Source organism: Gymnoscopelus microlampas, assembly GCF_963454915.1.
Source record: "Gymnoscopelus microlampas genome assembly, chromosome: 13".
NCBI lineage: Eukaryota > Metazoa > Chordata > Actinopteri > Myctophiformes > Myctophidae > Gymnoscopelus > Gymnoscopelus microlampas.
The window spans coordinates 38,714,153-38,726,652 of record NC_139950.1 but is presented as its reverse complement, the minus strand read 5'-3'; the positions used below and the strand labels follow the sequence as shown (position 1 = coordinate 38,726,652).

At 46.0% G+C, this 12,500-nt stretch overlaps 1 protein-coding gene across 10 annotated transcripts in view; it reads right to left on the bottom strand.

The window, feature by feature from the left end:
* Nucleotides 1–12,500, bottom strand: part of fgfr2 (fibroblast growth factor receptor 2) — a 57,212-nt gene that overhangs the window by 32,132 nt on the left and 12,580 nt on the right. For 8 of the 10 annotated variants that reach the window (XM_084075304.1, XM_084075297.1, XM_084075303.1 and 5 more), the window contains exons 3-6: nucleotides 10,709–10,966; nucleotides 9,561–9,635; nucleotides 3,963–4,132; nucleotides 84–207 (exon numbers count right to left, since the gene is read on the bottom strand). In XM_084075304.1, the coding sequence (XP_083931430.1) occupies nucleotides 84–207; nucleotides 3,963–4,132; nucleotides 9,561–9,635; nucleotides 10,709–10,966 (627 nt within the window). The remainder of the gene's footprint in view (nucleotides 1–83; nucleotides 208–3,962; nucleotides 4,133–9,560; nucleotides 9,636–10,708; nucleotides 10,967–12,500) is intronic. The other 2 variants (XM_084075306.1, XM_084075298.1) reach the window with 2 other exon arrangements.

Sequence of the window (12,500 nt, the reverse complement as noted above, 5' to 3'; positions counted from 1 at the left end):
CCCTCCATCCTTCCGTCCCTCCCTCCCTTCATTTATTTCCCTCCATGGTTGTGCAGACAGGTGGCGGTGTGCATGGTACTGACCCACTACGTCCAGGGTGTAGGTGTGGTTGATGGCCCCGTACTGGTTCTCCACCAGGCAGGTGTAGTTGCCCTTGTCTGACGGCACCACGCTCTCCATGATCAGAGTCCAGTGCTGGCTCCGCACCTGGAAACAGGAGACCAACGCACTGGTGTTAGGTGACGTCAAAGACACACACACAATACACAATACATTTATGAGTCTGTACACATTAACAGTAAGCAGTGAATGTGCAGATGAGGGGTGGAAGAGAAAAATAGGGGGAGGGAGCGGGTAGTTGGGGGGGATTGAAAGATGAGTGCTGAGGCGGCGTTCACACTGGAAAACAATATTAAAGCTGATGACAGGCTGATTCCCATGGAATGTCTCGCCAACATGACGCTGCCTTCTTATATTAGGCCTGCAGCTCACCTTGACCGCTGGGAAAAAACTAACCTACTGATCTATGGCTTTTCAATCCTTTGAAGAGTTCTGTTCTGTGTCAATTTAGTTTTTTTTTACAAATTGGCAGGAATCACACAGAGACTGAGTCAAATAATATTTAGAAGTGATGATTTGCATTTGTTTTGAGCACATTAACTATGGCGTCTGTATTTTGGGTAAATGTGCAAATATCTTCACAATGTTTCAAACATTTTACATTTTTGTTCGTAACCCAATAAGAACTGGAACGCATCTGTCATTTTAGATTTCTTGGCTATTCAAAAATAGCAGATATACAAGCTCATACAAGCTCATACGCGCTACGACCTTGTAGATCTGAATTTTTTTGAAAAATCTTTAATATTTTTGCAAATCTTTGAATATATATATTTTTAAAGCGAACATTTGTAACTCAAATCTTTGCTTCTGGGGGTCCCTGGAACAAAATATTTTGACGTGGAGGTCCACGGCCAAATACATATCATTTTGGGTGTCCTTGACATGAAAAAGTTTGAGAACCACTGATAAAGCAACATAGTTTTTTTTTGTTTTAAAAAAATACATTTTGTAAAATCGGCCTCAGGTCTTAATGGGTTAATTTAAGAACAAAGTTCACAAGGCTTCGCACCACGGAACGTTGTGAGCTTGTACATTGGCTATTTTCGCTATTTGTCGTACAACAAAGTACATAGGGCTTAAGTGGTTAACTCGCAGATGAGCTGGATGGAAGCTTCGGGGCAGTTTACATAGTGCCAGGAAAGGTTTACAACACAGTACGTTTTATTACATTGCTTTGAAACACTTACAATGCCTCTTCTCATTGTAATATTCATCATTTGCATGTGGCAAACTCAACCCACTGCAAGCGGTTGAAACACACAATATGTTTTTTTACAAATGCGTTTTGAGCCACATAGCCTATGGAATTCCCAGGTGTGAACCAACAATAGCCACCAGCACACACGGTGAAGCAAGACTGTTGCTACTGGTCGTGTATGGCGACAGTACAATAGACTGAAATTACCTCACAGGGTTGGGCACAGGTACAGCTTTTGTCCAGCATTTTGTTGACAACAAAAAAAGAGAAACGTGCGGTTCTAAAGCGTATTTAACTGGTCGAGTGACTGGCACATTGTCTGCTTCCCGCCACACTTTGTCGCTCTTTTTACGGCTGAACAGTAATGAGCCTGCTGAAAGGCGAAGCACACAGGGAATTAGCAGATATAATTCAACATAATCTGCTCCTGCATCCATTAACCGAGAGAGGCTGGCAGGCGCTTAGCATCGCTAAATGATCTGTTAAACTTTTCATTTCATTCGTTTCATAATCGCCTTAATTAGTGATGCTGTTAACTGCTAATGCTGCTCCATAAGGCCTAACAGGTAGGAGTAACCTATTAGGCTGAAATAAGCAAAAGCAATAATTTATATTAAATATTTCAAACAGCCTGTGACGTCTGTGTTATATGATCTATGACATACCTATGACATATGACTCCAAATTTGGGCAAGGTTTCAGCCTGTCCAGATCCCCGCTTGACTTATGACTTCCATTATAAAATGATTAATGAAAGTTAAATATTTCAGAAAGCATAAAACATAATGTGAAAAATAATTAGTGAAGGCTCTTCTGTGGCCTGCTGGCAGCATGCATGCAACGTTTGGCACTGATAGGGCTTGAGGTTCGTGAGATTAGCTCCGGACGCGCACACACGCACGCGAGCACGCGCACACACACACACACACACACACACACACACACACACACACACACACACTCACACTCACACTCACACTCACACTCACACTCACACTCACACTCACACTCACACACACACACACACACACACACACACACACACACACACACACACACACACACACACACAGACAGACCCTGTCACAGACGGCTAGCCTCTTGCAGAGCCACGCCATAAAAAAAAACTCCAGTCCAAACAGACGTCACTGCAGAGGAATTCCTGACGTTCAGATTAACTGTAGCTCTTTTCGGGCATTTTGGTGCGCGGGAGGAAATAAAACATTTGAGACTGGACCATACTTTCCCATGACATACCGAATCAGGTATTTTCAGAACAAATAAATCAGCTAAAATGTTTGGCTTTCCCAAATACAGATTGGCTTTGGGTGAGAAGACAGCATTTCTTTTACCAGGGAGACAAAGCTCTCTTGTTCGGACCACAACAATGTGCATTAGAGATAAAGATTTGGCACTAATCTAAATGCCCTATTTTGTTGAATAAAGAATTGAAATAACGACCTCAGACCTGACCTGTACTCTAGGACAAAATATAATGCTTGCGTGCTTCCATTATATAATTGTAGAAGTATACACTATACAAATGGTACAACAAAGTATCTGTACACGTCCACAGCTATGTTAATATTGTGCCAACTTACACTATACAATGGTACAACAAAGTATCTGCAAACATTGTCCACTACACTATACAATGGTACAACAAAGTATCTGTACACGTTGTCCACAGCTATGCTAATATTGTGCCAACCATATTTTGTCTGTATTTTTGACCATCTGTCTTTCGCCCATTCATTGTTTTGAGTGATTGGTTGATTACACTGTTGCTTGGTTATGGTGAAATAGCAAACAGAGACTCAGCATGTTGCATGTTTGCAGAGAATAGCCTGGTCCCCCTGTTTAAACTTTAACCAGCACTGCAATAGCGTGTATAAATCACTCATACGCGTTTCATAACAATAGCCTCACGTACCGAGCTCTAGCTTAAAGCCTGTGGGACCAGTTCTCCGTGATTTTGAGTTACCTCAGCATTCTGACTGATTCTCAACTCACTTCAACTCTGACTCTCTACCTTCTGTCTCATTACGTTATACTGTCTTGCTGCATTTAACCCCTTCACGTCACGTCCTCGGCTCCGTCTAATTGCCGTGGGGCTGAGAGCCTTTTCAGGTTACAGTAGGAGACTCTACCGGTGAGATGAGGCACATGGGTGAACGATCCCAATTTCACACCAGGCAGCAGCCCTGCACTCCTCTCCTCTCCCCCTCTACTACCACGGTTACCCAGCCAAGGGTGGGGGGGGGCTTTGAAGAATGAATGGGAAAATCACAGGAAGGTACAAGTACCATTTTTTTTATTTTAACCACTTAAACCCTAGTATATACTTGACTGTACGTCAAATAGCGAAAATAGCCAATCTACAAGCTCACAACGCGTCGCAACATGATCTCTGTCGGGGTGGAAACCTGTAGTCCACAACTGCTACTTTTAAAATTCAAAAATAGCAAAAGTAGAAAATTGACAAGCTCAGCTTGTAGATCTGCTACTTTTGATGCTTTTGGGTAACGCTGTAGTATGATCAAGTAGAGCGTTAAAAAAAACACAAAAAGTCAAAATATGGAGATAAGAGGTTTCTGCCCCGACAGCAACGATATGTATGATGTGTTAGTATCTGTCCCACCTTATAGCCTCCCATGCGGTCTTCTTGGCGAAACGGGCGGCCGTTCTTCAGCCAGCGTAACCTGGGCTTGGGGTTGCCTCCCGAGGCGCAGCGGAACTTGACGGTGTTGGCGGCCGGCACCGCGTGCAGCTTCTTCTCCATCTTGGCCGAGGAGGTCCAGTATGGAGCGCCTGCAGAGCAATGACAAGACACACGGGTGCTCGGGGTCAGCACGGGAACGCTAAGCATGTAGCATTCAGAGTTTTGACTCCACTAGAGAAAGTCTCGCTAAGCAGTGGTGGGAAAAGTACTCACGTTTGTTACTTAAGTAAACGTATCAATACTGCAATGTAGAATTTCTCTGTTACAAGTAAAAGTTAGGAATTAAAAATTGACTTGAGTAAAAGTACAAAAGTATTGGTTTCAAAATGTCCTTAAAGTACCCAAAGTAGAAAGTACTCATTATGCAGAATGTCCCTTCACAAGTTTTCAAATGTATAAAAGGTAGACCAATCTTTTGAAAATAGCAGATCTACAAGCTCACAATGCGTCGAAATATATATAGGGCTGAAGTGGTTATTATATGTTTTGCAATAATAATCAAAATCTACAAAGTAACTACTACTAACTAAAGTTTTCAAGTAATTGTAGTGGAGTAAAAGTACAATATTTGCCTCTGCGATGTAGTGGAGTAGAAGTAAAAGTACTGAAAATTGGAAATACTCCAGTTAACTAAAAAATACCTCAAAATTGTACGTAGTTACTTTACACCACTGTCGATAAGGCAGATAATACAAAGCGAGGACCGAGGAGAGTTTGTGTGCATCGGTCCAAGGACATTCTCAGCTACTAGCCAATTTCCATGCTGCTAGCAGTTGCAATAAAGCGTTCTTGAATCTTGAAATCCCACAGACTGCCCCCCCTGCGCCCCCCCCCCCCCCAATCTTGTCGTCTGCATAACACAACACAGAGCACACAAAAAACACAAGCATGCTTCCCCTCCAGGCTCGGCAGGGTGTTGCAAGGGGAAAGGGAAAAAAATAACACGAGTTCAGAGGGGAGAATGTGCTCGGGCGTTGCCAAGAGGGCTAACTAGACCATCACATTCAATTTAATCTCATTCCACTTAGCAGCTTTTTTCACTTCCTCCAATTAGCATAGCTTGCCTGTTTATCCGCCCGTCACTTGGCTAGATATGGATGGCAGGGCAAAAGGATACTTATCACCCCTTGGAAAATCATTATGAGCCGTCAGGGGAGAAAATGAATGTCACGTTTCCCTAAGATGTAGGTATTTCAGAGCCCGGGCATGCACACTTAGCACCAGATTATATCGGCTCCGAATTCTTATCTCTCCTAGCTTGCCCCGAATCTATCACCTTCCCGTGTTTTTACGTATGCCCACCCCAATGTCGATCTCTCGCTGGAGCTGGATCCCTGCTCTCTCTCTCTCTCTCTCTCTCTCTCTCTCTCTCTCTCTCTCTCTCTCTCTCTCTCTCTCTCTCTCTCTCTCTCTCTCTCTCTCTCTCTCTCTCTCTCTCTCTCTCTCTCTCTCTCTCTCTCTCTCTCTCTCTCTCTCTCTCTCTCTCTCACACACACACACACACGCACACACACCCATCCGTTCCATCTGCACCTGGGAGCGTGATTGCCTAAGCAGATGGGGCTCGGAAGGGAAGAGAAACTGGGGAGAGTGAAAGAACAACAACGCCAACTGTCTCCCCCCCCCAAACCATCGCTTCCTCTCCATGTAGCAGGAGGACAAGGAACAGAGGGAATCGTGGAAATCCCATTGGAAGGAACGCTGCTACCTATGAGCTGTGTGCTCACGGGGTGAAGCTGTCAAAGTTAAGTTCCGGCCCAACCCCCCCCCCCTGGAAAATGTTGGTCTTTCACACGTGCGTCCTGCCATCTCTTTAAGCCTGATTTATACCTAGTAGTACAACGGTGTCTTGAACCAAAATACACGCTGATGTGATGCATTGTAAGCTTGTAGATTATTTACGCTTATACACTCACTTATGAAGACATTTTTCCTCTCTCTCTCACACGCACAAGCACACACACACACACACACACACACACACACACACACACACACACACACACACACACACACACACACACACACACACACACACACACACACACACACACACTGACACACACACTCCTCCTCCTCCTGTACAATCTGCATACTATCAGACACCTCCCATCATTTTCTCTGTCATGTACACCGGACAGGACTGGCATAGTTTGATAGTGAGGTCAGTAAACTAAACAGCGCTCTTCCTTCCGGAGCAGAGATGCGCGCGCGCCGAGTGCTTGAGCTATAATTAGCTATGGCTCTCTCGTCTTCTTCACTCTCGCTATCTGCACCTCTCTTTTACTCGGCATCCTCCCCTACCATCCCCCCCCACCACCACCACCACCCGCCCCGCATCCACTCTCGCTGTCATCACCCGGTCCATTCAGGACGAGCACAGACAGATTAAGTAAGGGACAGCGGGCCCCGCCGTGAGACTGTCTCTCTTTGGGGGTGACCTCTGACCCCAGACTGGCAGCTGGGTCAGAGGATGAGGCCGGCACATGAAAAGTGAACGGCCGTGTTTCCCATGCTCCCCCATCCGGAGGGGGCAGCACTTCAAACAACGCGGCCCCCTCCTCCAACCCCTGTCCAGATGAGGCCAAACTCTCACCATCCAACCGCTAGAGCTTCCAGGAACCCCCCCCCCCCCCCATCCTCCCCTCCTGGCCCCTGCAGCCCTGTGTCCGGAACTCAGCTCACGGCTGTTTACGCTTAGATGGCCTGGGGTGAACTGAGGTTATCTAACCCAAGCTCTATGAGTCAAAACCATTTAGTCTAGATGGTCCCTTATGAGACACAGGCCGTAGTGTATCAGTGGAGCAAACACTCTCTCGAGCTGAGATATACAGTATAATACTCTCCTGTATAACATTTTGTTTGTTAAGCGGGAGGTACACAGAGGATGTATGAGATATAAACCAGGGTAAACAGTGATAAACATGAAGTCATCAATTGAAAGCAAAGCTCCTTTAACCTTGTGGTGATGATGTCATAACGCTATACCACCCACCCGTTACCCCAACAAACAGCCTGGGTTCACGGATCCTTGCCGAGAGCCTTCCACGTCTCCTCTAATAACACCGCTGACGTGCTGACGTTGTCCAAATCACTCCCCTACAAACTTTCTCCTCCCCTGCTATTTTTATGAGGCCACGTTGTTCAATCAAAAAAAGAAAGGGGGAAAAAAAAGAAGAAAAAATAAGTCAAATCAAAGCTTCTTCTGTTCAGCAGAGACTTAAACTCAGCCTGTTTTTTGACACCACCAGCATAATGCTGCGTTCCCCACTCTTGCTCCCTCCCACGCCTACATACACCCTGTGCACCTCCCCACCACCACCACCCCCCACCCCCCACCCCCCTCCTCCTCCTCCTCCTCGGCCCGCTGCCAGAGCTCGACGCCGTGCTCAGAGAAGAGCTGGTACTGGTCCAACTGTCTCCCCCTTCTCTCTCTCCCCCCTCCCTGTCCACCCAGCATTCCTTTCTCTCCCCACTTCCTCACCTTTCTTTTAATAATAATAATAATAATAATAATAATAATAATAACAATGATAATACCGTAATAATAATAATAATAATAATATTGTTACCATCTTGGGTTTGAATTTAAGCAGAAAGTTAAACACAAAGTAAAGACAAAATGTAAGCAAGGACGGAGAGCCTTGTTTTGTTTTTCAACCAGCTTTAGAACCATCAGAGTCGTTACCCCCCGCCGCAATTCTGTCTCCTTGCCAAGTCCCACCCGCTACATTTAATGGATTTCAGGCAATTACAGTCAGCCCAAACTGGAGGGCGACTCACAGTGAGACGCCGTGCGTGTAGAGAATTTTAACAAGATGTGGAAGCCCTCATCTTCATTTCAGCCCAATTCTGGTTGTGCGTGTGCGTGCGTGTGTGTGTGTGCGTGCGCACATGCATGCGTAAATAAACACATCACTATGCAGACACATGCATATGCATACAAATAATTGTACTGCAGGAAAAACTCTCTCTCACACACACACAGACGCGCGCACACACACGCACACACACGCACACACACACACACACAGGCCCATAGGGTGGGTAACTGGGTCCAGATGGGCGTCTTTCATAATGGATGAGCCCAGCTGACTGGCTGGCTGGCTCCATGGGGCCTGACTACCTGAGAGACACTGGCTAAAAGAATGTAAGGAATTCACCTTCCCTGGAGCGCACAACACTCACACTCACACATGCACAACTACACACACACACACACACACACACACACACACACACACACACACACACACACACACACACACACACACACACACACACACACACACACACACACACACACACACACACACACACACACACACACGCACGCATTACTATACTTGTGAGGACATCAACATTTTAGGACGGCACTGAAAATAACTGAATAAATAGCTCTATAGGTGAAAGAAAGCAGAAAGATTGTATAAATATAAAGTAATATAAAGTATAACTCAGGCATAACTCTAACACTAACCCTTAAACATAACCTCTAAATGTCTAATCCTAACAACGAATATTTTACTAATTGTAAAACTATTCTCTAAACATTTTCTTTAACCATAAAACAACCTAAAAATCAGGAAAATGGTCCTGACAATGTCGATTTCCCAAATTCTACTATACTTGTGGGGACATGTGGCACTCAAAAGTATAGCAATACAAGCGGACACACGCACAGCCATACACACACAGCACACACACACACACACACACACACACACACACACACAGCACACGAACATCGCCACCCACACAACCACAAAGCCTCAGAGTATAGGTCTAGACAGGAATGTTACGGTATGGAACAGCAGCAATGTGAGTGAGTGAGGAGGGATAGAGCTGATACAAGTCTGGATGGAGGGGTGAATCTGTGACCCTTTGCACAGCTGCCTTCTCCCCCGTCCCAGGAGAACACCCCCCCCCCCCCCCCCCCGCCACACACACACACACACACACACACACACACACACCATCTTATTCACAATCACCATGTCTTTACTGCGCTAATAAACACTGACAAAGCTAAGGAGATTACTCTGATTCAGGGATTAGGCCTTGTGGAAGTCTTTGACCGGTTGTTTGGCGAGGCATTCCGTTATGATGTTTTGACGCGCTATTAGGGAACCACAGCTACAGGAGGAAGTGATAGTGAGAGAGAGAGATAAAATAGGGGGGGCCTTCCAGGAAAACTCCCAACGTCTGTCCGTGAACTCGCCCGTTTCCTGGACGCCCAGAGCACATGGCGCTCCTGCCCCCACATCCAGCAGCAGACCGACATTGTTTAGTTTAGTTTTTTTGTTTTGTTTTGTTTTGCTTTGTTTTAGCAGCTGACGAGTTTAGGTGCCTTGCTCAAGGGCAAATGGATGGCTAGTGATAAGCATTAAGCTTAATTTTTCTGACACTACATAGCATGACGGGAGATTCAAGCTAATTGCGATGCGACGCGTTGCACTGCTGTGTTCTATAGATGAGGCGATAGTCATGCGTCTTTTTTCGTCAGCCCATACTCACTTATCTGTTCTCCATCTGCCCCCGTGTCCTCGGACCTCTCGGTGTCATCTTCATCATCCCCCGACGAGATGGCATCTGCACAGAGCAACCAGGGTTACTATGCCATCTCTTACGCTTTTAGCCTGTTGTATGCTTAAGTTGTACACCGGTGTCCCGCATTGAAAGTAGCAGATCTACAAGCTCACAACGTGTCACGAAATCTGCTATTGTCTACGTGGGACACCATCGTACGATGGAGAATATATTAGGCATTACACTTCTCTCTCTCTCTCTCACACACACACACACACACACACACACACACACACACACACACACACACACACACACACACACACACACACACACACACACACACACACACACACACACACACACACACACCTCTTTGGATGGAATACAATGTAAATCCTGAGTGTTCGTTTACTCAAATTTGGACTACACATCAAGTAAGCAATTTTACCCTCGTGGAGTTAAAATGAACACAGGGATTAGTACTGTGTACTGACACGTTTCATGATGTGACCATAATCCCATCTTCAATTTAAATTACGCTTCCTCCACTTTGATGTTTGTGTAACAGTGTAAACACTCACAAACCCACTTTAAAAAAAAGAAAAAAGTAATTCAGACTAGACCAGGGATGTGCAGGATCAAACAATCTAGTGTTCTTGGAATGGATTTTTCAAAAGAATCTGGATATTTCTGTTGCTAAACCATTCATTATAAAAAAAAAGAACAAGAAAACAAAATATATAAACTTGATTTTGATATTGGAGACTGTCAAGAAAAATCTAAAAATCAAACACACTCATCCCTAGCCAGACTATCATCACAAACATATTCCTGTCCACACATACATGTAATGTGTGACCCAAGGCTACCTCACAGGTCCACACACACAACACATGCACACACACACACACACACACACACACACACACACACACACACACACACACACACACACACACACACACACACACACACACACACACACACACACACACAGAGCGTCCTATCCACTCAGTAGGGTGGTGGAGGGCGGCAAACATTGCTGCCTCTTTGTCTCTTCCTCCAACTGTCAACGTAGCCCTACCCTGAGACCTACCTACGCTCCCTGTCCCTGCCTTATGTCCCTGACTCACCTGTGACGTTCACTATGAAGCAGACCGTGTCCCTGCCCATGCTGGTGCAGGCGTAAAGGCCAGAGTCCTTGTGCGTGGCATCGCGGATCTGCAGCAACTCCTGCTCTATCAGCGTGCGGTTGTTGGCGCCTAGAGAGCTGCCGTCCTTGGTCCACGTAATGGTCCCCGCCGCGGGCAGAGGGCAGCTCAGCTTCAGCAACTCCCCCGGGTGGACCGAGCACACCGTGGGCTTAGAGATTTGGTATTTGTTCGGCACCTCTGCAGAGCGGGTGGGATCGGGGACGAGGGTTGTAAGGAAGGAAGGAAGGAGTGAAGGAGAGAGGGAGGGAAAAGAGGAAGGGTGCATGAAGAAGAAGGAGGGGAGGACAGGCAAAAGAAAAAAAAGAGCCATAGTGTAAGAAAATAAAAACACCACATAACTCCCAAATGGATGCACTTCAATCAACGTATGCAGGAGGAGTAATATAGAAGAGAGGAGGCCCAAACAGTAAAAATCCTCAGTGTTAATTTATCCAAATGTATTTAAATGGACCCATACGGGCCCATTTAATTACATTCGCATACTCTCAGAGAGTTAACCACTTAAGCCGTATATAATTCATGGTAAGACAAATAGTGAAAATAGCTGAACTGCAAACTCACGCTTGCACATCTGCTATTTTAACTATTTCTGATTATTTTTTGAAAATCTTTGAACATTTTCACTTGTAATGGCATGGCCCAAAATAGGGACGCCAGGTTGAAAGTGGTTAAATTAACACTCAAGAGTTTGCAGTGCACTTTGTAACCCAGTCACACCAGGGTGATGACATCAACAGTATCCCAGTCAGTCGGAGCCCTCAAAATGAAACACCAGTGTCCAGTTAGCCTATGGAGTGCGTGTGATGCAGTGTGCTTGTGGGTCTTACAGCGGGTCTGGGCATGCAGTTACGGCCATAGCAGAGCGTGTGTGAAAAGGCAAACAAACAAATAAAACATTTTGAACAATACTGAGCTGATAGACAGTGCCCCGCCCCCCTTCCTCCTCCCCTTCAGCAGAGATGGCAAGCAGTCAGCGGCGTGTACGTGTGTGTGTGTGTGTGTGTGTGTGTGCGTGTGTGTGTGTGTGTGTGTGTGTGTGTGTGTGTGTGTGTGTGTGTGTGTGTGTGTGTGTGTGTGTGTGTGTGTGTGTGTGTGTGTGTGTGAGAGAGAGTACGAGCAGAACAGGCAGATTTCCGCACGAAGAAAACCCAGATAAAAACTCCAGTCATCTGCCCATCAGAGAGGAAAGCGGCCAGAAAGGTCCAAAACGGAAGCGGTTACAAGAAGGGGAAGGGAGGGGAGGGGAGGGGAGGGGGGTATGTACGCGTTCTTCTTTTCTGTTCACGTTTTCTTTTCTTTCTTTTTTTCCCCCTGTTTTTGTCAGTGTGCCTAAGCTCCGAAAACCTTGACCCGAGTGTAGCCCGACTCTTCTGTTTTCCATCTCTCCCTCTCTCTCTCTCTCTCTCTCTCTCTCTCTCTGCTCCTGCTCTGTTCTGTCTTTCACAACATAGCCATGGAGAATCTAGTTTCAACCTCAGCATAAAGATCTGCAGGCCAAGGACGAAAAAAAAGGAGAGAGAAACTCAGCTCGGCTCCAAAGAGCATAAAAACTTCTCTCTTCTGGGAGAAGCTCCAAGTCCTCCTGTGTGCGTGTGTGTGTGTGTGTGTGTGTGTGTGTGTGTGTGTGTGTGTGTGTGTGTGTGTGTGTGTGTGTGTGTGTGTGCGTGCGCGCACGCGCGGGCACTGTGTGCGCACACACTGTCCTCTGATT